Source organism: Cibotium barometz, chromosome 12 (genome assembly GCF_041138505.1).
Source record: "Cibotium barometz isolate CiBa-2024 chromosome 12, ASM4113850v1, whole genome shotgun sequence".
Lineage (NCBI taxonomy): Eukaryota > Viridiplantae > Streptophyta > Polypodiopsida > Cyatheales > Cibotiaceae > Cibotium > Cibotium barometz.
This window is the reverse complement of record NC_141057.1, coordinates 15,524,620-15,552,589: the sequence shown is the minus strand read 5'-3', so window position 1 is coordinate 15,552,589 and position 27,970 is coordinate 15,524,620. Positions and strand designations below refer to the sequence as shown.

The 27,970-nt window shown below is 44.8% G+C and overlaps 1 protein-coding gene across 1 annotated transcript; it reads left to right on the top strand.

The window, feature by feature from the left end:
* The first annotated feature begins 4,098 nt into the window (after positions 1–4,098).
* On the top strand, positions 4,099–27,970 carry LOC147633116 (uncharacterized). The gene is made up of 9 exons (XM_086806114.1): positions 4,099–4,189; positions 4,289–4,408; positions 25,635–25,702; positions 25,824–25,932; positions 26,054–26,122; positions 26,320–26,377; positions 27,021–27,256; positions 27,351–27,402; positions 27,514–27,970. Exons 1-9 carry the CDS (start codon positions 4,187–4,189, stop codon positions 27,579–27,581), a joined length of 783 nt encoding a protein of 260 aa, XP_086662240.1. The 5' UTR covers positions 4,099–4,186; the 3' UTR covers positions 27,582–27,970.

The window sequence follows — 27,970 nt, the reverse complement described above, 5'->3', positions numbered from 1 at the left end:
TAATCAAAACATTAAATTAAAATTCACCCTTGGAAAATCAAGCTACATATACGCTGCTTTATTTAATTGAAACACAGAAATGCCGTATGCAAAAAACATTTTGGTGCCATATATATTATTTGATAACATTTTTATGCGATCAAATTCTTTTTTTTTTAAAGATTAATTTGTTCAGAATATTCGCGTTAAACAATAGAGTGAATATGGCTAATAAGAAGCACCGTTTTGTTTGATAGCTAGAAAAAAAAAATAGAAAAAATCTAGGAGCTTCCATCAGCATGCTCGTAGCGTGTCCATCATCTTGGCACAACTTGCCACCTTGTGCCAAGTAGCCTGTGCACGATCAGGCTAAAACCCCTCGTTACCTTGGGTAGCCTAACACCCTTGCACAAAAGCGAGCAAGGGTGTGAGGCCACCTGGACGCGCTAAAAACAAGTGCAAAAAAGCATCAAGAGAAGCTACCCAACTCCTGCAAAAAACGTATGCAAAAAGCGTGCGAGAGAAGCTACCCACGCCTATAAAAAACGCATGCAAAAGCGCATACAAATAGGTAAAGAGGAAGATCGGCTATGGCGGCAGCTGAGCGCCCAGATATCCCTCCCCAGCCAAAAGTGGATGCCTGCTTCGACATCATGCTGCGTCGCTTCTTCTATTCCTCCGTGGGAGCAGCCTCAGCCCTCCTCTTCTTCAGTACTACGTGCAATAGCACCTTTTCTTCTGATTAGGGTGTAGGGTTTCTCTGATGCATTAGAAGTGCGAAGGCTTCTTTTCTTCTTTTCTTCTAATTAGTTTTTAAGGTTTCTCTAATGGATTAGTGCTTTCCCTATGGTTAGGCTACACTCAATCCGAACATCATTGCCTTAGACTTCAACTGTTTACTCAACGTGCAAGTTTCTTGTTGATTTTATGGGCATAAATGTTGTGTCCTATAGTAGAACGTTTCACATTACAAATGCTTCGGAGTGCCCATTGTCTATGAGCACGGCAAGTAACCTCCCTTAGACAAAGTTTGCCTAAGAATTCGAGTTCACATCATAACATACATGGGCAGTGATCGGGGAGTAACAACACATAAGTTTTTGGGATAGTTAGTTGGATATCGTTTATAGTTGTTAGAAATAAGTGTGATGAAGATGATGCTTCGAAGATGTGTTGGTCCAGGTTTCAGATTTAGAGTGATAGAATTGGGGGAGCCAGCTTTGCGCACTCGTGTTGCCAATCGATTTTTCATTCATCATAGATGAGGTGGAGGAGCAATGGACAAACCTTTCAAAACACAACCTTAAGCCTACGTGCATGAAACACACACCAGCATGTGACCGTTTCCTTCAAGGGAAGTGTGTTTCTACAATTTGAACTTAAGAGCATCTGTTTTGAGAATCTCAACCAGTATACGAAGGTGACGGAGTAGGCCACAAGGCTAGCGAACATGATCATAACACCAACCGGGGTTAGACATGTTGAGGAAGGTAAGCGCTAGAGCGAGGAGGGATTCCTCCTATACACAGGCTGCGCTGATGGCACAACTCAAAGGCTGATTCTGTGTTGTGGACCGGATGTATTGCTAGTTATCCAGAAGAAGCAACCTCTTTTGCAAGCTTGTATCTGCTTGAGAATCCCCAACTACCTCATGCATAAGATGTCTTGGTGCATAAACGTAAGCAGGTACTCTCTCTCTCTCTCTCTCTCTCACACACACACACACACACACACACTTCTCATCTATCATAAAGCTCACAAGAAAAATCTTTCTACTTTTTTTCACACACACACACACACACACACACACTTTTACGCTTTTTTCATCTATGGTAAAACTCTTATTAATGGTGTGAACAGGTTGGGAATGGCTTCACATAAACACCTAAAGTATGGGTATTATTCACATATGTACAACTACCCAAAAATAATCATATCACTTAATATCCTGCATGTGAGTTCCGCCTGCCTGACATGACATTCATTCTGAGCATTAGCCGGCTATGGTTGTTGGTTGCGGTTAATACACTGTGTATTGGAACGGTGCCGTCGGTGAGGAGCTTTCACGGTGATGACCGGCTACAGCAACTTGACTCCACCTATAAAATAGGCGATGAATGGTGAGTGCTTCCACACTCACTTAGCTCGTGTATTGGTGTTCTTTTGCCATGTCTATTGTTCTTGCACAGCATGGAGTTCTTCTTCCTCTCTGATAACTCATAGTGACTTGCTTTTGATACACAATTGATGGGATATTGAACTATGGAATCCCATGATGGCTTTCATATTACTGTGGTTTTTTTACTTTGCATATGATTATGGGTTAAGGACTTGGTTGAAACCCATAGGTTACAAACGACTTGTAGAAATTTCAACCTATGAAGACGATAGTATAATGACCTCTCGGGGAATCCTATCCGGGATTAATATTTGAATGATGACAATTTTTTCTTTAGGAACTTCTATTGAGATACCTGAATGTTTGTACCTTGATAAGTGTAAACAAATATACGTAATACATTCTTGTTTCTGCTGAAATGACATGAGATATACTAAATATCTACTAGGTTATTTGGAATTACTATAAGGCCAATTGTCTTGGTATTATTAGGAAGCCAGCTATCCTTCATACTTATAGGTGGAGATAAGGATTGATCTCTTTTCCTAGAGATGATACTAGGGTAACAAACCTGATGCATATCAAGGGATTAAATCCCATCACCGCATAAATCATAAGATATTTTGGGTGACATCTATAACATGTGGTAGATCCTATGACGCTAACTCTTTGTTTGTCTATTTGGATGGATGTAGGTAACATGATCTATTCTCTCAAAATAACTATGGGTTTATGCTCTATACCAAATGTTTGCAAATATTAAAGTCACAGGCTCCATGGACTTGTAACATGATTATTGTATACAAATCTGTAGTTATATAATAATGTTTAACAATTTTCCTAGTCAAGTTAGATAAGGTTCTTGGATGTTTCCAATTGTTGATGTAGAAGACTAAAAACACACAAACACACACACACACACACACACACACACACACACACATCATCATCATCATCATCATCATCATCATCAAAACGAGGTGCACTCCATGCTTTGAAGCTTGTAAAACAAGATTGTTTGAAATGCTCGAATGAATATGAATTTGAAAGCATACTTGGAAGTAATGCTAGACATCCGCGATCGATGACCTTGAAGCCTGTTCTTATGTTCGATGGGGATTCAAAAGTACCTCGCAAATTAAAAAATTAGAAAATTAGAAAATTACAAATTTAATGCCACATTTGAAAATGAGTTTTGTATCATGAATCAATACGTAGGACTAATGGCCGCCTTCAACATTGAAGGTGTTTTGGTCCACTTTTGATATCGAAAGTGCTATTTGGGAAATGGGGGAAGGGCACGTTCTTCTATGTTTATTAAATTTCGGAGAGGACTGTGCCAACTCTCCGCCATACTTTATGTATGGTTTTTTTTAAAACTTCACTCACACAAACAAGCACGAAAATCCTATGACTTGATGAATGACATGTAACTGATTCAAATGTGGTAATAAATTTTGAATTATCTACCTTGCGATGTACTTTGAGATCTCTGTCGATGTCCATCGATTCCTCACGTTGAATATAATCATAGGCTTGATGTTCATGCTCCTACAGGTGCAAGCAATCAAGAGGATACCATAAGGGTACCCAAGCATTCTAGTTCTCCCTTTCCACTGCGAAAACTGTCTCTCTTGGCATCTCTTCATTCTACCTGTTTGCATACCTTTTGCTTGCACACAATAAATGCAGAGGAAAAGGTCTTGCTTGGCCTCTCTTGATTTTGGTTGTGTGAGATTGTTGCTCTATTAGGATGGGGATGTTAGGCTTAGGGCTCATGATAGAAGGTAGGTAAGGAGGGGTGTATATGTATTAATTAATACCACGTCACTGGCATTAATTAATACATATCAAAAGTTGTGTGAACATATGCATGTCAAAAGTTGTGTGAATATATATATATAAATATATATCGACATGAAATTCGTGTTTTAAGTAATAATATTTTTATTAATACATAAGTTACTTGTTATTTATTACTCTATTATTCTTGATATTTATTCAAATTAACATCTTGTTTTCTTCTTTTGGTGGAGGAGCGGCCTGTTCTTGAAGCTTTGTTTTGGGCGCTTGTTGTGAAGAAACACCATGGTAAAGGCCTCTGTGTGTTCTGTTTCGGGGGTTTGCATGCCTTAGAGGCCGCTTCCGCAGATATCACTCATTTTACTTTCTGTGTTTTGGTCTCTGCAGCCTCAGGGAGACCACATAGAGCTGCACCGCAAGCGGCATGGATACCGTCCGGACTATTTCGAAAGAAAACGCAAGAGAGATGCCAGGGAAGTGCATAAGCGCTCTGCATTCGCTCAGAAGGTATGTTGTCGCCATGAGCCTTCCTCCGTTTCTCGAAATTTTTAACCTTTGTCGTAACCCCTAGTCTGTATGTTCTTCTGGTATGTGGATTGTCTTCATTTGAACCTCTGTAAAGCCTGGTGCTCAATGGCATTTCCGTGTAGGGCATGTTACGCACTTTGCCAGAGGCATATTACCTACAGATGGCCTTTCGCCAGAAAGCATAGGCTTTGTGCTAGAGCATATCACCCATGCCACATTGATGGATGGCCTTTGGTCATAGGGAATATAATTGATGCATGGGCTTTGGTGGTAGGGCATATCACCGATTGGCCTTGTCAAAGTATTATCCTGTCTGTAAGCTTTTAATGTTACAGTGGTATCAGAGCTTTCCCTTTTGGTAAAGAGACTCCGCCAAGAAAAAAAAGAATTCTGGTGTGACTCCTGTCACTTGAAGGACGGTTGGTTTATAGCCTCCATTAGGAACCGAAAACGTCTTCCACACACATAGTGGATGGTATTATTGCGGTCAGGAAAAAAGTTGACCACTCCCACTATGGGATCCCCCCCCCCTCCCCCCGTGTGTATGGTTTTCATATACCGGTTGCACTCCCCTTTCGGTGTGACTCCTGTCCCTTGAAGGACGGTTGGTTTATAGCCTCCGGAAGCGACCGGAAATGTCTTCCACACCCAGAGTGGATGGTATTATTGAGGTTAGGGAAAACTTGGACCACTTCCACTATGGCGAATTCTGAGAACACTAGATCTTTGCAGAAACTGTGTCTTCGACAGCGATTGCTTGCGGAACCGAAGTCCCCAGTGGGGACACAAACACCATGTTCCAGGAATTTATACGCATCATAGCGCAACAAGGGGAATAAATGCGGGCATGTACGGCTTCTATATAGACCTTGGAGAAATGCATACCTCTTCAAGAAACCTTGACACCCATCTCCTCCCCCCCTTCCTCCTCCTCCTCCGCCTCCGCCTCCGCTTTTGGGAGTCTTGACACATGCTGAGTTACTTTCCTTGGACATGTGCACTTCTTTTGGGACACCAACAGTCCTTAGCCTTGCTAAGCTTAAGGCTTTGATATCAATTTGATGTGTGGAAGCTCTAGAAGTCTTTTTCATCTCTAAATACTGCATAGGAGCTCTTGATGCAAGAATGATGAACATAAACACAGAGAAGAGAGAGAGGAGACCTCTGTTTCCACTATATCATGTATTACAACGAGAAGTAATAGTCTTGTACAAAAGTCTGTGGCCTTTGGCCTTCCAAAAGGTGACTATAGACCTACTCTAGACCTCAAGGGTCCTATCCATGACCTGACCCCAAGTGCGAGCGGGATGCCAAGAACGAATCATGCATAAGCATTATATAGGCCCTTGAGAACCCCCAAACTGGCCAACCTGCTGTTGGCCCCAGCAAAGAGGACAAATAAATGTCATCATCATGCTGCCGACCAGACCTGTAGCACTGTTCTTACCCTGCCGACTTGGTCCTTGTCACATGCATCCCGCACTTGGATGCCACGTAGACATTTCTGTACAGAAGGTGCAGGACCTGGGATGGTGAACTGGTCCCATGTGAGCCCAGTCCGGGACGAGTCAGCCAGGGATCCATCTCAGTTGTCCGAGGTCAGGTGTGCATTGTCCTGCACATGAGTCCAAGGTCAGGTGTGCACTGTCCTGCACATGAAACAGTGCCAGTCCGCGCTGTGAGTCTCCCTCTAGAATGTTGTCAGTGGTTCTGTGTATCTGGTATGGTACCGGATGCCAGATCACTGAGTAGATTATGTTTAGGACAAGGGGCCAGCCCATAGGGCTACCTCGGAGCTTAGTATGGGCATGGGAATGGTGTGAAACTATCCCCATGAGGGCCAGGAAGGCCCAGGTTGGACCCACCAGCCATGGAAGGGTTGTGGGACAGCCCTAGGGTAAAGATAAGGCCATTTTTAGGAGCATACAGCCTTTAGATGACTGTAGGGCAATGGGGCAGCCCATCCAGGCTGCCTAGCCTTGGGATTGTGGACAAAAGTGGTGTCCAGCCAATCAGAAGCAGGCGCATCACTTTCAGCCTGTTAGGAAAAAAAGGCAGTATTTTTTGAGATTTAATTCAGCATTTATTGCTGAATTTCCACCAGTCGTGGGACATAGCTTGTTTTTCAGCTGGCCGACTGCTCCTGAGGAGGAGTATAAATAGTGGAGGTCATAATCCCATCATTCATCTCAGTTTTCACCAAGTGCTCAAGCCAATCAAGGGCCAGTTAAGCCAAGGAGATTGCCAAGCAAAGGGGTGGATGTCACCAGCCTGGACATTTCCCAGTCTGAAAGGGGTCTGGTGGACTCCAGGATGTTTAAATATTTGGAAAGTACAAGCTTTGGGAATGGGAGATTATCCTAGAATACAAAGGACCACACTCCTAAAATTTAGGAGAGTTGCTATTCTTGGCCCGACTCCGATGGAAATTCTGTTCGCGTCATTACATCTGGAATTGAGCAGATACCAAGAGTTGGCAAAGTGCCTATGACAGAATGTCTACGAGTTGGGATATTTTTAGAGGTAAAGATTGTGGAAGGACCCATCTCTTAGGTTGGGACATGTGGCAAGAAAGTGAACCAAAGTGAGACAAGTGGCCTGACACTTGTTAGAAAGTGGATCAAAGTGAGACGAGTGGCCTCACACTTGTCACTTCAGTTATTGTGTGGCTCTCCACTTGTCATCGTAACCTTCTCTTGCCATTTTAGCTCATGGGAGGCCCAAATCTATAAATTGGAGCCCTCTCTCTTCATTAATGGAGGCTCTCTTGCTCCACACTAGCCTCTACCACCGTTACAGGTTGCCCTAATGATGGCTACTCTCTTTCTCTCTCACTTGAAGGCTGCCCATGACGAATACCGACTGTTGGGGACTGTTTTGGAGGCTTCCATCGCGAAGAAATACTGAAGGCAAGGGTATTTAATCATTTATTATGATTTTTAGCCATTGTACTTGTTGTACCAGCATTTGGACTTGCTATACCTGTTGTACCAGCCCTTGTACTGGCTGTACAAGCTTCTTTACTTGCTATACCACCCATTGTACCGGCTGTACCAGCTTCTGTACTTGCTGTACGTGCTGCACCAGCCACCGAACCGGCTGTACCAGCCACTGTACTTGCTGTACCAGCCCTTGTACTGGTTGTACCAGCTTCTGTACTTACTGTACCACACATTGTACCGGCTGTACCAGCTTCTGTACTTGTTGTACCTGCTGTACCAGCCACCGTATCGACTGTACCAACCACTGTACCTGCTGTTCCAGCCACTATACCGGCTGTACCAGCCATTGTACTTGCTATACCGGCTGAATGGAGAGTTGTACTTGCTGTACCCTATCTATTGCATGAAGACCCGTGGTTTTTGGGGAAGAATCAGTACCCACACGGAGGTATATGGATTATATTGTTGGCTCGGCATTTCTACAGCCTATGTTCCGGCTTGGTTGCCTCGTGTTGGGCTGTGTTATGGCATTTGTATATGGATAATCCGGCATCTCCCGTGGGGAGAGTAAGGCCCTCAAAGCTTGTACATGATATGATTCTCCTTGGGTAATAAAATACTCCAAGGGGGGGTCGGCCCATTCCGGCCTCTATGCGGTGTCACACGTGCAAGCCCCATTTTCAGCATTTGTGGATGTTTTGTCCAGCTTTATGTTTATATCTTGAATATATGGCTTGAAGCTTAAAGTTGTGGACAACTTTTAAGAAGTTGGGGAGGATGTCACTAGCCTGGACATTTCCCAGTCTGAAAGGGGTCTGGTGGACTCCAGGATGTTTAAATATTTGGAAAGTACAAGCTTTGGGAATGGGAGATTATCCTAGAATACAAAGGACCACACTCCTAAAATTTAGGAGAGTTGCTATTCTTGGCCCGACTCCGATGGAAATTCTGTTCGCGTCATTACATCTGGAATTGAGCAGATACCAAGAGTTGGCAAAGTGCCTATGACAGAATGTCTACGAGTTGGGATATTTTTAGAGGTAAAGATTGTGGAAGGACCCATCTGGGGGACGTGGCAAGAAAGTGAACCAAAGTGAGACAAGTGGCCTGACACTTGTTAGAAAGTGGATCAAAGTGAGACAAGTGGCCTCACACTTGTCACTTCAGCTATTGTGTGGCTCTCCACTTGTCATCGTAACCTTCTCTTGCCATTTTAGCTCATGGGAGGCCCAAATCTATAAATTGGAGCCCTCTCTCTTCATTAATGGAGGCTCTCTTGCTCCACACTAGCCTCTACCACCGTTACAGGTTGCCCTAATGATGGCTACTCTCTTTCTCTCTCACTTGAAGGCTGCCCATGAAGAATACCGACTGTTGGGGACTGTTTTGGAGGCTTCCATCACGAAGAAATACTGAAGGCAAGGGTATTTAATCATTTATTATGATTTCTAGCCATTGTACTTGTTGTACCAGCATTTGGACTTGCTATACCTGTTGTACCAGCCCTTGTACTGGCTGTACCAGCTTCTTTACTTGCTATACCACCCATTGTACCGACTGTACCAGCTTTTGTACTTGTTGTACCAGCCACCGAACTGGCTGTACCAGCCATTGTACCGGTTGTACCAGCCCTTGTATTGGTTGTACCAGCTTTTGTACTTGTTGTACCACACATTGTACCGACTGTACCAGCTTTTGTACTTGTTGTACCTGTTGTACCAACCACCGTATCGAATGTACCAACCACTGTACTTGCTGTTCCAGCCATTGTACCTGCTGTTCCAGCCATTGTACCTGCTGTACCGGCTGAATGGAGAGTTGTACTTGTTGTACCCTCTCTATTGCATGAAGACCCGTGGTTTTTGGGGAAGAATCAGTACCCACACGGAGGTATATGGATTATATCGTTGGCTCGGCATTTCTACAGCCTATGTTCCGGCTTGGTTGCCTCCTGTTGGGCTGTGTTATGGCATTTGTATATGGATAATCCGGCATCTCCCGTGGGGAGAGTAAGGCCCTCAAAGCTTGTACATGATATTATTCTCCTTGGGTAATAAAATACTCCAAGGGGGGGGTCGGCCCATTCCAGCCTCTATGCAGTGACACACGTGCAAGCTCCATTTTCAGCATTTGTGGATGTTTTGTCCAGCTTTATGTTTTATGCAAAGTGATGATGGATATGTGTTAAGGTTGTCGCCATGTTTAAATGTCTTAATATGCATTGATGGTATCAACAAGTGTGTCAAAGGTCCTAGTCCCCTGGGCACCCGTCGCGAGTTTCATTGGTATCAGAGCATAGGCTTTCTTGGAAGCGGAGGCTTCCTTCTATCAATAAGGAAGAGAAAAGATCTGGAGTGGGGACCACACTTACCATCATTGCTATTAAGCATGCCCAGCCACTTCAGAGCCTATGAAGCAAGAGTATGAGCAATAGACAGCTTGGTCTAAGGATTTATGAATTCACAAAATTTATCTTGGAAGTATGGATTTGGCTTTATGTGCACACGTTTAGCACTCTTTCCATATGGATATTGTGGATTATATTATCAAGCTTACAGGCAAGCTATATGGAGATATATCTTAGAATATCTTAAGGATATGGTGACGAGATATTTCTTCTGGCTTCATGACCAACCTGGCAAAGAAAAGCTAAGTATACTTTGAGTTTGCAAAGTTAGTGCTTTTGCTATGAAGTGTTTTTGATGTTCACTAACCCTTGTATAGCTATGCAAGGAGAAAGGTGTTGTTTGCCTTGAGATGGTTTCAGGGAAACATTATTTATGGCTCCCTTTAATGGGATGAATTCTTTTCATGGCTTCCTTTATTGGGATGGATTATATCTATGGAGATTTCTTTCTTGGACGAGATTTATATAGATATTGGGCTTCACAAGCAATTTCTATGGACGAATCTATCCGAGTTTATAGAGAAGAAATCTTTGGATATCTCATGGATATGATGCTTTTATGGATGAAGTCCACCTCTACTCCAAGGTGTGTGGTTAGCACGGAGTATGTGGTAAGAGGTATGGTATACAGGTCTATGGATTCTTGGACTTCTTTTCTAGGGATTTGGATCCATCCTCAGGTTTATGGATTATGTTTATGACTCCCTTTTACTGGGATGGATTATTCTTTTTGGCTCCCTTTATTTGGGATGCATTGGACTTATGAAACTCATGGTTCACATACCCTGTGTAGTGTTCTCTTGTCCTACGTGCTCTATTGAAGATTGTTTCTACCATGTGAGGGTGGAACAATAGAGAGCAGATGGAAGGGAACATGGGCACTTCAAAGGGTAGTGACAAGCACAACATACCCTGTGTAGTGTTCTCTTGTCCTACGTGCTCTCTTGAAGATTGTTTCTACCATGTGTGGGTGGAACAATAGAGAGCAGATGGAAGGGAACATGGGCACTTGAGAGGGTAGTGTGAGTTGGTGGCCGAAATGCCTACAAACTATTGGTGGCCGAAATGCTTATGGAACACCAAGTTATCTATGCCTGCGAGTGATTGTTTTATCTTGTTACTTGAGTCCACCTCTCATCCAAGGTGTGTGGTCAGAGTACCAACACGGAGTGCAAGTGGTAAAGTGGACATGACGGGACTTATGTCTATGCCAAGGGTCATGTGGACCGATGTCTTGTTGGCAGGAGACTTATTTTGTCTCGCCCATGTAACATGCGGAAGCTCTGGGTAGTCTTCTTTCAGTCCTAAATACTCTTGGAAACCTTCTGATGCAAAAAACGCACCATCTGATGCAAAAACGCAGGTAGAGAGAGAGTAGAGAGAGAGAAGTACTGGAAATTCAGTATATACTATGGTACAAAAAGGGTACATGTCTGCAGCCCTTGGCTGCCTTCTTGAAAAGGTGATAACACACCAAAATTCGGTCCCAAACTAGGACTCCTATGGACTCAAACCCCTAGTGGGCTAAATGAATAAAACATTGAGCAAGGGGGTCTTTTTATATGGGTCTTGGACCCCTTTTTATGCTGGCCGACTGTTGGTCGGCCGGTTCCATGTCCATAAATGCTGCCCGACTGGATGATCTACTTGTCCATGATGCGCATGATGCTGCCCATGGTTCCTCTAGTCCACCATCCATTCTTGCCCTGACTCTGAACACCGTCTTGGTCTTCATTCCTGGAACTGAGTCTGGCACTCTCACATCACCCTTGGAGGATCAACCTCCCTCGGGACCGTTACCTGAGAACCTATCTGGCTCACGGAACTGCCATCCCCATCTGGCACTGTGGAACACCACCAACAAACCTCCTGGGAGTTCTTCCCGATCTGTGTTCCCGCCTTGGGCTTCGAATCCGTGTACTTTCTTGTACCTTGGATCTGTACACCATCATCTGGGACTGATTTAGTGTTTAGCTTTGCTGAGCCTGATGCTCTGATACCAATGTAACATGCGGAAGCTCTGGGTAGTCTTCTTTTAGCCCTAAACACTCTTGGAAACCTTTTGATGCAAAAAACGCACCATCTGATGCAAAAACGTAGGTAGAGAGAGAGTAGAGAGAGAGAGAGAGAAAAGTGCTGGAAATTCAGTATATACTATGGTACAAAATGGGTACATGTCTGCAGCCCTTGGCTGCCTTCTTGAAAAGGTGATAACACACCAAAATTCAGTTCCAAACTAGGACTCCTACTGACTCAAACCCCTAGTGGGCTGAATGAATAAAACATTGAGCAAGGGGGCTTTTTATATGGGTCTTAGACCCTTTTTTATGCTGGCCGACTGCTGGTCGGCCAGTTCGATGTCCATAAATGCTGCCCGATTGGATGATCTACTTGTCCATGATGCGCCTGATGCTGCCAATGTTCTCTGATTCAGCCGACTGGTTCTGTGAGCAGCCGACAGCATCCCTTTGGTTCTTCTCCAAGCCTTGCTTCAGTCTACAGTGCAGAGGTGCTCTGTGCTCTGTGCTCCATCTGTTAGAAGTCATCTCCTGTCTATTTGTATACACCAGGGCCTCTGTTGTGGGTGTGCCCGCCCGTATATCATTTTTCCACACTCCCCGTATTTTTTCCCTATTTTTCCCATTTTTTTCTAGTGGCTGGAGGGCTGCCAGTTGATGCCAGGAGCACTCTGAAGCTGGCCGACTGCATCTGTATCAGTCATGGGCTGTCTGAGTGCTGGCCGACTTGTTCTGTCCAGGCGTGGGGCATCAGATGCTGGCCGACTGCTATATTCAGCAGTCGTGGGGTTTTGTCCAGTCGTGGGCCTCTTTTAGAGCTGGTCGACTGCCCTCATGGGCTTGTATATATTGCCCCCCATCCTCCTCCACTTTCTCATTCAGTATCTTCGGGATCTTGTGTATAGAGAAGAGTTTACACACATCTCTCTGTGTTTCTTGTGCTGATTATTTTCTGCAGTCTACTTGCTCTTGTCTACCCAAGTTTGGATATCATTTCCGCTGCATATTCTGACATGGTATCAGAGCCCTAGGCTCTAGCAGATCTTGGGTGTTTTTCTGAGCAAGAGGGGGAGCAACAGGTTGCTGATTGGTGGACTGTTTCGGGCTGAACGGGAAGTGAAGGTGCAAGAGGAAGGCGGGCAAAGGGGCTGGACAGCCACTTGCATATTTTCTGATTTTCAGATTTTTTCCCACCCACCCACCCTTTCAGGTTACTCTCCGAGATGGCAGATTTAATCGAGATTGTTGAGAAGCACGTGAAGATTCCGACTCTCCCCACGTTCCCAGTGGATCGGCAGTTGGACGGGTCCAATTATGGCATCTGGAAGGTCATGATGGAGTCAGTTCTGGAGTCATATGATCTTGCTGATTTTATTATCAAAGGGGTGCCAAGGCCGGAAGCTGAGGAAGGGGAGTTATTATCGACGAGGAAGGACCGCGAGGCACAGGCACAAATGTGGGACCGTGTCAACGCCAGGGTCCGGTCGTTTATATTCCTCAATTGCACACCACAGGTGATCAACCATGTGAAGCACATGACGCTGGCGAGAGGCATATGGGAGCACTTGGCTTCTTTGTACAACAGGGTGTCACCCATGAAGCGGATATCCTTGGAAGTGCAGATGCGGGTTATGAACCCTGCAAAGTCTTCGACGATGCGGGAACACATTAACAAGCTGCAGGCCCTTCAGCAGGAAGTCCTTCAAGCTGGGAAAGAGATATCGTCCGAAGATATGGCCATCACGTTACTTTCCCACTTGCCTGGTCAGTATTCCGCTTTCTATTCCTCGTTGATCACGAGTGGCAGGCTTAGCACCATTACATGGGAGGAGCTTGTGCCAATGGTCCTGGACCAGGAGGAACGTTTCGCGAACCCTCCTCACGGTGGAGGTTCGGAGGCCTTTACTGGCCAACGGTCGAAAGGCCGTAACTCAGGCAAAGGGAAGGCTTCATCGGAGAAGTCTTCTGAGAAGATGTCCGACGCAGACCGCGAGAAGCTAAAGGCAGAGAGGACCTGTAATGATTGTGGCGAGAAAGGCCACTACTGGAGGCAGTGTCCCAAGCGGAAGACCGAGAAGGGTGAAGACTCCTCAGCAATCATGAAGACTCCGGCTTTTGTGCACCTGGAGGTGATGGACACCGATGTTTCATTTTCTTCAGGCAGGGAGGAGATTGGAGGACTCTCCGCAACGGATACTCGGGAGTGGATTCTTGATAGTGGTGCTTCCAGGCACATGACTCCTTCCCGTTCCGGTTTACAGGATCTCTGCAGGCTTTCTGGTCATATTCTTACTGGGGATATGTCCACTATCCCAGTTCACAGTGAGGGCAGGATGGAGATAGTTCCCGATGGCAGAGGGGGGAAGCATTCCTCCCAGGTGTTGTATGTTCCGGCACTTGGTTTTCATCTGTTGTCAGTGCATCAGGTTTGCAAGACTGGCATACGGGTGGAGTTTGATGAGCATTTTGTTGCTCTCCGGGACAAAGCAACAGGCCAAGTGGTTTGGGAAGGTGGAGTGGAGAATGGAGTCTACAGGCTTTCAGCACTCTCTCTCCCAGGTCCTCAAGATTGTGATGAGTGGCAGTATGGTAATAGCTACTCAGGTGTGGATACGCTGCAGGTGCGGGCTTTCCGAGACCAGATGGTGGATAGCTTGCCAGTAGATGGCAGCAGTTGGCAGGAACTTTCCAGTACTGAGGTTGGTAGTTCTTGTGTTCGTGAGTCAGAGGAAGCTGAACAGGTCACTTATGCTCTGATGTCTCGTCGTGTTCGGGACATAGAACTTCCAGTAGTTGAGGATGTTCTTTCCATGGGGACCTTTCGGAAAGCCAGGCAGGTGACAGGTGTTTGCTTGCAGAAGGAGGTGGTTTCTCCAGGCTTTGTGGTTCCGGATTCAAAGGGGGTGGTTGACAGGTTTCATCAGGTTTCCAGGACTTGTTTATGCACCGTAACAGGTGTTGATCCTTGTGAGCAGTGTGATGTCTCTGTGACTCAGAAGCTGGATGGTTCATTGATCTGGTTGATGGACATCGGATTGGACGGGAGCTTCCTGATGAGGCAGTTGAGCTCTTGGTTGCAGATGTCTCTTTGGGAGGCAGGATCGCGTTTCCTGTGGTTTCTGCGGCATGCGAAGGATCAGAGACTCTTTTACACAGGAGGGGGATTGTTGGATGGAGTCCGACTCCGCGGTTGGAGTGACTCGGTTTGGGGAGGAGATCCGGACACGAGGGGATCTACTTCAGGCCCAAGAGCAGTTTTACGGAGCAGCAGGAGGAGGTTACATTGCAGGAACCCATGGTCATCCAGAGGCACTTTGTTCGTGAACAGATCGTTGCTGATGACATCTTGCTAGAGTTCTGTTCGACGGAGGACAGTACGGTGGACCTCTTCACGAAGTCGCTCTCAGGATTTGCTCAGGCGGCACCCCAGCTCCCAGTGGTTGGTTACACAGCCAGGAGCTGAGAGGGGGTGTTAGAAGTCATCTCCTGTCTATTTGTATACACCAGGGCCTCTGTTGTGGGTGTGCCCGCCCGTATATCATTTTTCCACACTCCCCGTATTTTTTCCCTATTTTTCCCATTTTTTTCTAGTGGCTGGAGGGCTGCCAGTTGATGCCAAGAGCACTCTGAAGCTGGCCGACTGCATCTGTATCAGTCGTGGGCTGTCTGAGTGCTGGCCGACTTGTTCTGTCCAGGCGTGGGGCATCAGATGCTGGCCGACTGCTATATTCAGCAGTCGTGGGGTTTTGTCCAGTCGTGGGCCTCTTTTAGAGCTGGCCGACTGCCCTCATGGGCTTGTATATATTGCCCCCCATCCTCCTCCACTTTCTCATTCAGTATCTTCGGGATCTTGTGTATAGAGAAGAGTTTACACACATCTCTCTGTGTTTCTTGTGCTGATTATTTTCTGCAGTCTACTTGCTCTTGTCTACCCAAGTTTGGATATCATTTCCGCTGCATATTCTGACACCATCATCCTAGTTCGTCTACAAGTTCATACTCTTTATCTGGTTGCCTTTTTTGGATCTAGCCCTGAGAATGTCCATGGCATCTGTGATGCACATGACAGCCCATTTACTTGGGACATGGATTATGATATCTGGACTTATGGGACTGTTTTGTCTCGCCCTACCATTAATTTTTCGTATCCTAAAAACCACGGCAGAACCCCCATATTTCACCTAGTAAATTACTCAAGTCTTATGCCCTAGTTAAGCCTAGAAGTTTCTTTTATGATGAATAAGACTAAATATATTAGTCTAAAATCCTTGTAATCAATCTTATCCTTGTAAATATTTGAATTAAGAAATAAAATTATTTCAAGGTTTTACTTTTATATCATGAATGTAGTGTAAAGTATAAGTTTTTGAAAACTATGGTTGATCAAAAGCTAAATACTTCATGGTGATAATGGAAGCTTGATTAGGGATAGGAGATTATCAGAATAAATAATGAGGCAGAAAGATAGTAGACAAAAACGCGCATATATTTCTTTGTATTAGATACACCTTTATATAGGCAAAAGGTTCAAGCGGTGTACATCACCAATTAGATTTGCAGGTTCCAAAGTCTCCTCCATGAAATTAGCTCCTTGATTCTCTCAATTAGAGTAGATTCTCACAAGATTTACCTTTTATGCTTGGTGAAAGTGTTTTACTAAATGACTCCTATAATTGCTAAAACAACCTTAGGAAATATAGCACATGTTTGGGCATTATTTCCAACACCCTCCCATGAACTAAACATGGGTAAAGTTGGAAAAGGCTAAGATGACCTAAACTTGAATGCCCTCCCACAATATAAGGTAGGTACAAATCTAGAGGTACAATGGTTATGATGACCAAGATGATTTTGCCATACACAAAGAAGGCTATCTCACTAAGCTACATGCCCATATAAAAGATGGTACATCAAAAAACTCTTGGTTTACAATGCCATAAAATGAGTATCTAAGCTTAAATAAAAGATGTGAGAGTAAAATGGGCCAAATCCACAACCCTTAAAATGCATAATCATAGTCATCAAAGAAAAGGTTGGGCCTTTTTCTTTGCAAAACAAAACTCCTCAAGATGTCCTTGTTTGCCACAAAAAGTTCACTTGAAGGTCTTCTTGGTTGTTTGGGGAGTGGCCTTCAAGGATGAGGCTTTTCCTTTGATAAAATAAGCACCATCAACATGGTACTCACTCTTCTTTAGAATCATCTTCTCTTCTTCCAAGAGAGAAGCTTCAATGTTGATGAGGGATGGAGTTGGAAGATTTAAAAGATTTGTTACAAGGGTTGAATATTCATCAAGAGGTGACACACTCTTAATCAACACAACAATTTTATCAAAATCTTCTATTTCCTTTTTGATGCCTATGAGTTGTGTTAAGAGGCTTTTAAAATCATTGATATGGGTAGGCATAGTAGTTGTGGGGTCCTTTTGAAGCCCAAAGAAATTCACTAGGAGACTAATGTTGGAGTGTTTACATGTAGCACCAAATATAATGCCTAGTGCCTTATCATTCTTTAAATCCCATTGTGCACTACTCTCTCTAGTAGTAAGTCTTTCCTCTTTCCTTTGAACAATGTTTCCAAGCCCTTTTTCATGAGAGTAAACTTCACCTTGGTTTGCCAAGTGTGAAAGTTCTTCCCTCTAAACTTTTCTCTCACCTCACTGGGAGAGCCATAGCAAGGTCTTACCTCTTGTAAGAGCAAGGGAAGTGTCCAATGCTTCACAAGTTTTGCTCAAAAAACACAAGTGCTAAACTAAATAATTATGACCACCTAAAGTAATCTCCACAAGAAAGTTAATGACCCATATCTTCTTTCATATCTCGTGTCCCATATATAAATGAAGGTTTGATACAAGATAAGGACTGAAACCCATTTTAATGCCTTCTTTATAATAGCAGGGTTTCTTTGGATTCGAGTAAGTCAAAACATCGAGTGACCGCGTTCAAGCAAAACTAGAGTTTGAGCGATGCTTTTGAGAAACGTTGTGTAAAACTCTATTTGCAATTGATTTTTACATATAGTCTTCACATAAACAAAAAAAAAAGGATGATCATTGGTCCTTTTCATTCACTCATGGAAGTTTTGAATACGTATTCCAAAAGATTTAAACATCCTTAAAACACCTCAACCACTGTCTTCACACTCGTCATCCACAAATAGACTACAAATGCATGAATTTTCCTTGCTCTGTTGATCATATCGCTTATCTCTCACCATGGATCTAGCCATTCCTTCTGCATACGTGGGCAAAACACTACAAGTGACAAAATTCAAAGAAGAATAAGTTCATATTGGGAAGCGAGGAATACAATGACCAAGAATATAATGATGTTAAGTCAACCATTCTCTTATACTGCAATCACAAGGAAAATGGGACATGGATTATGATATCTGGACTTATGGGACTGTTTTGTCTCGCCCATTTATCTTGGGACATGATTATGATATCTGGACTTATGGGACTATTTTTGTCTCGCCCATTTGTCTTGGGACATGATTTTGATATTGGTATTATGGAGACTTATTTAGTCTCGTCCATTTCTTTGGGACATGGATTCTTCAGTTATATTGGATTTTTCAGACTGTCTCGTCTCGCCCAATCGATGGGACATGATTATATCTTGAATATATGGCTTGAAGCTTAAAGTTGTGGACAACTTTTAAGAAGTTGGGGAGGATGTCACTAGCCTGGACATTTCCCAGTCTGAAAGGGGTCTGGTGGACTCCAGGATGTTTAAATATTTGGAAAGTACTAGCTTTGGGAATGGGGGATTATCCTAGAATACAAAGGACCACACTCCTAAAATTTAGGAGAGTTGCTATTTTTGGCCAGACTCCGATGGAAATTCTGTTCGCGTCATTACATCTGGAATTGAGCAGATACCAAGAGTTGGCAAAGTGCCTATGACAGAATGTCTACCAGTTGGGATATTTTTAGAGGTAAAGATTGTGGAAGGACCCATCTCTTAGGTTGGGACATGTGGCAAGAAAGTGAACCAAAGTGAGACAAGTGGCCTGACACTTGTTAGAAAGTGGATCAAAGTGAGACGAGTGGCCTCACACTTGTCACTTCAGTTATTGTGTGGCTCTCCACTTGTCATCGTAACCTTCTCTTGCCATTTTAGCTCATGGGAGGCCCAAATCTATAAATTGGAGCCCTCTCTCTTCATTAATGGAGGCTCTCTTGCTCCACACTAGCCTCTACCACCGTTACAGGTTGCCCTAATGATGGCTACTCTCTTTCTCTCTCACTTGAAGGCTGCCCATGACGAATACCGACTGTTGGGGACTGTTTTGGAGGCTTCCATCGCGAAGAAATACTGAAGGCAAGGGTATTTAATCATTTATTATGATTTTTAGCCATTGTACTTGTTGTACCAGCATTTGGACTTGCTATACCTGTTGTACCAGCCCTTGTACTGGCTGTACAAGCTTCTTTACTTGCTATACCACCCATTGTACCGGCTGTACCAGCTTCTGTACTTGCTGTACGTGCTGCACCAGCCGAACCGGCTGTACCAGCCACTGTACTTGCTGTACCAGCCCTTGTACTGGTTGTACCAGCTTCTGTACTTACTGTACCACACATTGTACCGGCTGTACCAGCTTCTGTACTTGTTGTACCTGCTGTACCAGCCACCGTATCGACTGTACCAACCACTGTACCTGCTGTTCCAGCCACTATACCGGCTGTACCAGCCATTGTACTTGCTATACCGGCTGAATGGAGAGTTGTACTTGCTGTACCCTATCTATTGCATGAAGACCCGTGGTTTTTGGGGAAGAATCAGTACCCACACGGAGGTATATGGATTATATTGTTGGCTCGGCATTTCTACAGCCTATGTTCCGGCTTGGTTGCCTCGTGTTGGGCTGTGTTATGGCATTTGTATATGGATAATCCGGCATCTCCCGTGGGGAGAGTAAGGCCCTCAAAGCTTGTACATGATATGATTCTCCTTGGGTAATAAAATACTCCAAGGGGGGGTCGGCCCATTCCGGCCTCTATGCGGTGTCACACGTGCAAGCCCCATTTTCAGCATTTGTGGATGTTTTGTCCAGCTTTATGTTTTATGCAAAGTGATGATGGATATGTGTTAAGACTGTGGCCATGTTTAAATGTTTTAATATGCATTAATGGTATCAACAAGTGTGTCAAAGGCCCTAGTCCCCTGGGCACCCGCCGCAAGTTTCAGTGGACTTCTGAAGGTCAAGGGTAGGATTTTCCAGCCAAGAAAAGGTCAAGTTTTGTGTATTTGTTTTCAGATTTACATCATTCTAATAAAGCAAATACACCATCCGTGGTGGGGGCCCTACAGAGGGTAATTGGGACCCAATACTGTGTTCTCTGCATCCCCCCCTTCTCTCTCTATTTTCTGCACATCTCCTTTCAGTTTGTGCGTTAATTCCGTCGCGAAAAGAGTGCTGATTTCTGAGTTTTGAAGTACCGATCCTTCTCCGAAGCTTCCGCATACTACAGTGGTATCAGAGTCTACTTCACGGACAAAGATTCAGCAAAGAAAACCAGAAATTTTTTTTCGCTTGTGTGGTTGGTTTTTAGACGCCGGTGGACTTCCTCTTTTGGAGTGACTCCTGTCCCTCGAAGGACGGTTGGTTTTTAGCCTCCGGAAGTCTCCCACACAGATAGTGGATGGTCAGATTGCGTTTCGGAAAGGAATTGCATTTTCCCGCTATGGCGAGCTGGCGACGAGGGAGAACCAGAACCATGGGACGAGAGTGCACCAGGCAGCCCAGCTAGGGCACCAGGCTTGAGTGTCACAGACATGTTCCAGCAGATGATGCGAGCAGTCGCAGACCAGACAGCCAAGTTGGATGAGCAGAAGGTGCGGATCTTGGCTCTGGAGGAGCGTTCTCGCTCTCCAGCGTCGTGTTTTCTATCTCCTCCTCCCTCTCCTTCCGTATCCCAGATACCAGATCCTCGTAACAGGGACCCTCTCGCGGGGTCACAGCTGCAGCCAAGCTCCTTACTTGAGTTGCAGATGCGTGCATTGGAGATTCGACAACGAGAAGACGATGCCATGCGATGCGTGGAACACGAGCGTTACCTCAGAGCTTTGGACGCTAGATTGACACCGACGGCGCCCTCGAATCATTTTCTCGAGAAAATGAATTTCAGTAAGTATAATGGTAAACTCGATCCCACAACTCTTTATTCATGGTTGCATCAATTTGAAGCTCCCCTCGTCCAGACGGAGGATCACAGGATTGACCTCCTCCCAGGCTCGGAACCCCCGAGCAAGTTTCCGTATCGCCTTTCTAAGGCAATGGAATCGGAGTTGGACCGCCAACTCCAAGAATTGTTGCAAGTTGGCTTTATCCGCCCCAACGTGTCGCCATTTGCAGCACCGATCTTGTTTGTCAAGAAGAAAGATGGGTCTTCTCGGTTGTGTGTCGATTATCGTGCACTCAACAAGCTGACTATCAAGAGCAGATTCCCGATGCCTCGAATTGACTATATTCTCGAGAGGCTGAATGGAGCAAAGGTGTTCTCCAAACTGGATTTAAAGAGTGGGTACCACCAGGTACGGATTGTAGAGGGGGATATTCCCAAGATAGCCTTCCGTACAGAACGGGCCCACTATGAATTTGTGGTCATGCCATTTGGTTTGACGAACGTCCCAGCTACATTTAACCGCATGATGATGCGTATTTTCTGGGAGTTGATTGGAGAGTGTGTGTTCATATTTCTGGACGACATACTCATATTTTCAGCTATAGTTGAGCAGCATGACATTGATGTGGAGAAAGTCCTTAAATTGCTGGAAAGCAACGAGCTCTACGTCAATGAAAAGAAGTCAGAATTTTATCTGTTCCAGGTACATTACTTGGGATATATAATTAGTGCTGAAGGCATTCGACTTGATCCGGCTAAAGTGGCCGAGATTGTTCTGGGAAGTACCACAGACAGCTTATGACATTAGATCATTTGTGGGTATATGCCAGGCATATTCCACCCACATTGACAAGTTTTCCGACCTCTCAGTAGACCTCACCGATCTGCTAAAGGGAGTGAAAACAAGAAGGCAAAAGATTCGAATGACTCCACGAGCGTTGGAGGCATTCGAGATCCTCAAGGTGGCTTTGTCAGAAGCGCCTTGTTTAGCCCTTGCCTCGTGGGACGAACCATTTCAAGTGATCACCGATGCGAGTTACATCGCAATTGGAGGTGTACTGCAACAGAATGGTCATCCAGTAGCTTACATGTGCCCGCCGAAAAGAATTACTCAGTCTATGATCATGAACTCCTAGCAGTTATACAGGCCTTGAAACATTGGAAACATTTCCTGTATGGCCGTGACTTGAGGTTCGCACTGACCATCAGGCATTGCGCTGGATTCAGACGATGCCAAGTGCACAGTGGAGTGATCGACAACACCGCTGGAGTCGGATATTCCAGCAGTTCGGTGGTATGATTGAGTATCTTCCAGGAAAGGCCAATCCAGTGGCCGATGCTTTGAGCAGGAAGGGACAAGTATTTGCGATTCAGACTACTAGACTTGACCTTGTTGGTACAGGACTAGAAGACATGAAGCACACGTACGCGGATTCCGAGGAATTCGGTACTCAATGGGAACAGGCATTGGATGCCACAAGACCATGCCATTTTTTGATACGCGATGGTTGGCTTTTCTACAAAGGCCGACTATGTGTCATGAAATCATTCCGGGCAGCTCTTCTCCATGACGCCCATGATGCCATTACAGGTGGTCATAGGGACATGAATTCGACTCTGGAGAAATTAGAACGGCAATACTATTGGCCAAAGATGAGGCGTGATGTGTTTACATATGTACAACGCTGTGACATTTGTCAAAAGGTGAGCTCCGCGTGGAAAGAAGATAGGGTTGTTACAGTCTTTGCCAATTCTTGAGGGTCCTTTCCAGGACATTTCGATGGACTTTGTCACAAATCTGCCTCCCAGTCCGAGTAAGCGTAATACGCAGTGTTTAACTATTGTTGATAGGTTCAGCAAATTTGTTATGCTTATTCCTTGCAGGGCCAATGTGACCGCCGAGGATGTTGCCCAGCTATTCATTCGGCATTGGTACCCGATTGGTGGGATTCCTAGAACCATAGTGTCAGACCGAGATGCCAAGTTTACCAGTCATTTTTGAAGGGCATTGTTTGATAATTTTGGTACGAAGTTGAATTTTTCCAGTGCATTCCACCCACAGACAGATGGCCAGACAGAGATATACAACCAGTTGGCCTTTGATGTGCTGAAGTGTTATGTCCACGATCAGCAAGGTAAGTGGGAATCGTTTTTGCCTTTAGTTCAAGCTATTTTGAATGACTCTTTTTCTTCAGCTATTGGCAGGACTCCATATGAGGCAGCGTTTGGAAGGCCTTTCCAGTCGTTGTTAACCAGGACTTCGTCTTCAGTACCGGAGGCGAACAGAGTGACAGAGTGACAGAGTCTTACCAGGAGATCCTAGAGTCCGTTAAAGACAGATTGGCTAAAGCGCAAGAGGCCTACACTCACAGGCCAATAAAGACCGAAGGGATATGAAGTTTTTGGAAGGAGATTGGGTTTATCTTCGGATAATGAAGCAAAGATTGAAACAGGTGGGCAAGCGATGCCCAAAGTTGTCTTTCAGGGGCTTCGGACCATTTCCTATCCGGAAAAAGATTAATGAGGTGTCTATGCAGTTAAAGCTACCTCCGAGTTGGACTATGCACGATGTATTTCATGTCAGTTGGTTAAAGCCATATGCAGGTCCACCCCCTTCAGAGGCAAAAGACGAAGTGGAACCAGACATAGTTGATGAAGTAGAAGTAATGGTCCAGAACAGATCCTTCTGCACCGTTTCAAGCATGGCTCAGGCTGAAGACTACGACAGTTCCTCACGAAGTTTCAAGACCGAGGAACTCATGAAGCGGTATGGCTCGACAAAGAATTTTTCGAAGACTATCCGGCATTATTGACGGATTATTTGGAGGCTATGCAGCTTCCGTCAAGCTAAGCAGAAGGGGATGCCACGTGCATCCCGCACTTGGATGCCACATGGACATTTCTGTACAGAAGGTGCAGGACCTGGGATGGTGAACTGGTCCCATGTGAGCCTAGTCCGGGACGAGTCAGCCAGGGATCCATCTCAGTCGTCCGAGGTCAGGTGTGCATTGTCCTGCACATGAGTCCAAGGTCAGGTGTGCACTGTCCTGCACATGAAACAGTGCCAGTCCGCGCTGTGAGTCTCCCTCTAGAATGATGTCAGTGGTTCTGTGTATTTGGTATGGTACCGGATGCCAGATCACTGAGTAGATTATGTTTAGGACAAGGGGCCAGCCCATAGGGCTACCCCGGAGCTTAGTATGGGCATGGGAATGGTGTGAAACCATCCCCATGAGGGCTAGGAAGGCCCAGGCTGGACCCACCAGCCATGGAAGGGCTGTGGGACAGCCCTAGGGCAAAGACAAGGCTATTTTCAGAAGCATACAGCCTTTAGATGGCTGTAGGGCATGTATGGGGCAGCCCATACAGGCTGCCCAGCCTTGGGATTGTGGACAAAAGTGGTGTCCAGCCAATCAGAAGCAGGCGCATCACTTTCAGCCTGTTAGGAAAAAAAGGCAGTATTTTTTGAGATTTAATTCAGCATTTATTGCTGAATTTCCACCAGTCGTGGGACATAGCCTGTTTTTCAGCTGGCTGACTGCTCCTGAGGAGGAGTATAAATAGTGGAGGCCATAATCCCATCATTCATCTCAGTTTTCACCAAGTGCTCAAGCCAATCAAGGGCCAGTCAAGCCATGGAGATTGCCAAGCAAAGGGGTGGACTTCTGAAGGTCAAGGGCAGGATTTTCCAGCCAAGAAAAGGTCAAGTTTTCTGTATTTGTTTTCAGATTTACATCATTCTAGTAATGCAAATACACCATCTGTGGTGGGGGCCCTACAAAGGGTAATTGGGACCCAATACTGTGTCCTCTCCATCTCCCCCTTCTCTCTCTATTTTCTGCACATCTCCTTTCAGTTTGTGTGTTAATTCCGTCGCGAAAAGAGTGCTGATTTCTGAGTTTTGAAGTACCGATCCTTCTCCGAAGCTTCCGCATACTACAATCCTGCACCCATAGGATGGCTTTTGGGATCCTCTTGTGCCCTGCTCATGCCCTAGCTTATTGGTTGCAAATCAGGGTTTAGCCTTGGATAATCAGCCATGCCCATGTGTGCACATGACATGAGCCCGAGGACCAAGTTCTGATCTATGTCTTGATTTCCAGGGTCTCCACCCTCGTCCTCACTTATATAGGTGATAGGTGAGCACTGAGAGTATCCTTGTTGCTAGCACATTAATCAGTACTAAGTGTCCCACAGTTGAGCCGATAACTAGCATTAGTCTGATCTTATCAGTATTTCCAGTCGCCAACTATGTATTTTGTAATTCAGCACAAAAACCCAGGCTTGCATGATCTTCATCTGCTAACATGCCTTGTTGTAGGGTCTCTATTTCTTACGCTCTGGCACCGCCTCTCTGATTCCCAAGGTTTTTATGCTTTCAGCTTGCTGTCTGGGCTTTCAGCTTGCTGTTTGGGCTGCTGTCTAGTCATGTGCTGGAGCTCTGAGAGCTGTTCGTCTTTGCCATGGATTAAATATTTTACTAATGATTTTGACAAGAACCTGTAAACTACTGCTGAGATCCTAGTGATTGTACTTAATGAATTCTCACTTAGAATAAATTTTGGAAGAACTCATGTCTTGTATGTGCAGTAAGCATGTGCCAGTTGCAACTTGGACATTGATAGGTAGTCGCTGTTAAGTGTGAAGGGTGAGTGCCATCTTCTTTCGTGAAGGCAGAAAACTCATGGTATGGTTTGTGGATGCCAGGCATTGGGTATCAAAGGGAAGATGTTTGCAAAGAAGCGCTATGCAGAGAAGGCCTTGATGAAGAAAACGTAAGCTTGTGATCTTGGTGGTCAAGGAAGAGTGATTCATAGCAAGGCTGTTAAAAAAAGGTTGATAAGCTGAATATCTAACTGCTATAAATTGTGCCTTTTTTTCTTGAGTGCGATCCAGTCTTGCTATGCATAGCGAGAAGACCAACAGAAGAAAAGCTGAGGATAATGTCCAGGAAGGAGCGGTGCCTGCATATCTACTTGACCGGGAAGCTACGACTAGAGCAAAAGTAATGTTTTTGAGAATTGTTTTGCTTCTCTGAATATTGTTGGTTTTTTTTTTTGCTATTCTATAATTAGTCATTTCATTTTGAAGACATGGTAGCCATATGTATTGCCTTCACTTTTTAGGTCTTGAGCAATACAATCAAGCAGAAAAGGAAGGAGAAAGCTGGTAAATGGGAGGTTCCTTTGCCAAAGGTAAACCAAGTGTATGTTTCTTTTGTTGCGAGCTATATGTGCAGTGTGGTATGATAGCAACTTGGGCAGTGCTGGCCAAAAAAAAAAGTGGTTTGTCAACAAAGAAAACCCCATATTTTTGTATTTAGGAGCTGCCAATGTAAGAGGAGTTTTTAGGGCAGAGCATGATAAAGTCGAATGGGTTTAATTTGTTGTAGGTACGGCCCATTGCAGAAGATGAGATGTTCCGAGTCATACGCTCTGGAAAGCGCAAAAGTAAGGGTTTTGTGTTGCACACATATTTCACTCGTTGTATTCAATTACCATCATTTAGTGTGTTGGCATGCACCATGTTAGGTTGGATACACTAAGGTGTGCCTTGCCACTCATCAGTGGTTGAGTTGGATGTGTAATCTTACTCAACACCTCTGTGTCCCATGAATGGGAGATAGGCTGGTTACATATAAAGGTGCACCCATCAATGGGGATCCATCCAGGTGGTCTGTGAAGGATGGTGGATGGGCAGACTTTCTGGTCTGGAGCCTGTAGGCTGGTTACACATAAAAGTGCACCCACTCCTGCAAGTGGTGGCCCATCTAGGCAGCCCATCAATGATGGGGATGGACAATCTTATCTGCCTAACTCCCTGTTTATCTCACGGATGGGGAGATTGGGCTGGTTATACATAAAGGTGTGCCCATGATTGGGTGCCTACCCAGGCTGCTGGTCAATGATGGACCTGCAAGCTTCCTGGTGTCCATCCCACAGGTGTGGAGATTTGTGTAGCCAGCGTCCGTGAGCTTACCATTCTCTTGACTTGAAGCTCCTAGAATGGGACACGGCAATTTATGTATTTTGACTACCAAGCTTATTTAGAAAGTTGTTGCAGCATTAATTTGATGATGTGCATGCAATGCAGCCAAACAATGGAAGCGGATGGTCACAAAAGCCACATTCGTTGGGCCAGGTTTTACAAGGAAACCACCAAAATATGAACGCTTCATAAGGCCTTCTGGGCTACGCTTCACCAAAGCACATGTCACTCATCCTGAACTAAAGTGCACATTCAATTTGGAGATAATCGGGGTCAAAAAGAATCCCAATGGTCCCATGTACACATCTCTTGGTGTAATGACAAAAGGAACCGTGATAGAGGTAAAGATGCTTTGTGACAGGTTTAGCACGTGTATGCATTCAGGGGTAGAATTGCAGGCCAAAAGACTTGAGAGTGTTTTTCAATGTGATGCAGGTGAATGTGAGTGAGCTTGGTCTAGTAACTCCGGCTGGTAAAGTGGTGTGGGGTAAGTAATTTGACAACGTATTGAAGGTTAAAGCATGTTTTATGATGATGACAGCACAGTTGTTTATTGTTTTCAAGGTCACATTTCTAATGTTTGGTTCTTTGTTTACAGGCAAGTACGCACAAGTCACAAATAACCCTGAGAATGATGGCTGTATCAATGCTGTTTTACTAGTGTAACAGCTATACCCATGGAGAGGTATCATGCTTTCAGAATGAGGCTGTCCATATACACCCACTCACTCATGCGGTTAAATTTAAATGGTGCCAATGCAATGTATGACATGACAATGTCGCCTCAGTGTGGTGTAAAACCTGGGGCATGGCACTGCAGTGCAGGGGTATGATGTGTGAACAGTTCTAATGGAGTTTTGAAGAACAAGCACACTGGGAAAAATTCTGCTCTAGCAATCAGCCCGAGACCTAGACCGTGCCATAAAATTGCGGAAGGCTAGTGTCTTTAAAGAAGTTATTCATAGCCCACTTTTAAGGCTGTGTAGAGGTTACCATGATTTAAGGTTTGCAAACTGGCATAGTTTTTCTTATTTTAATTTCTTTTCTGTTTGATA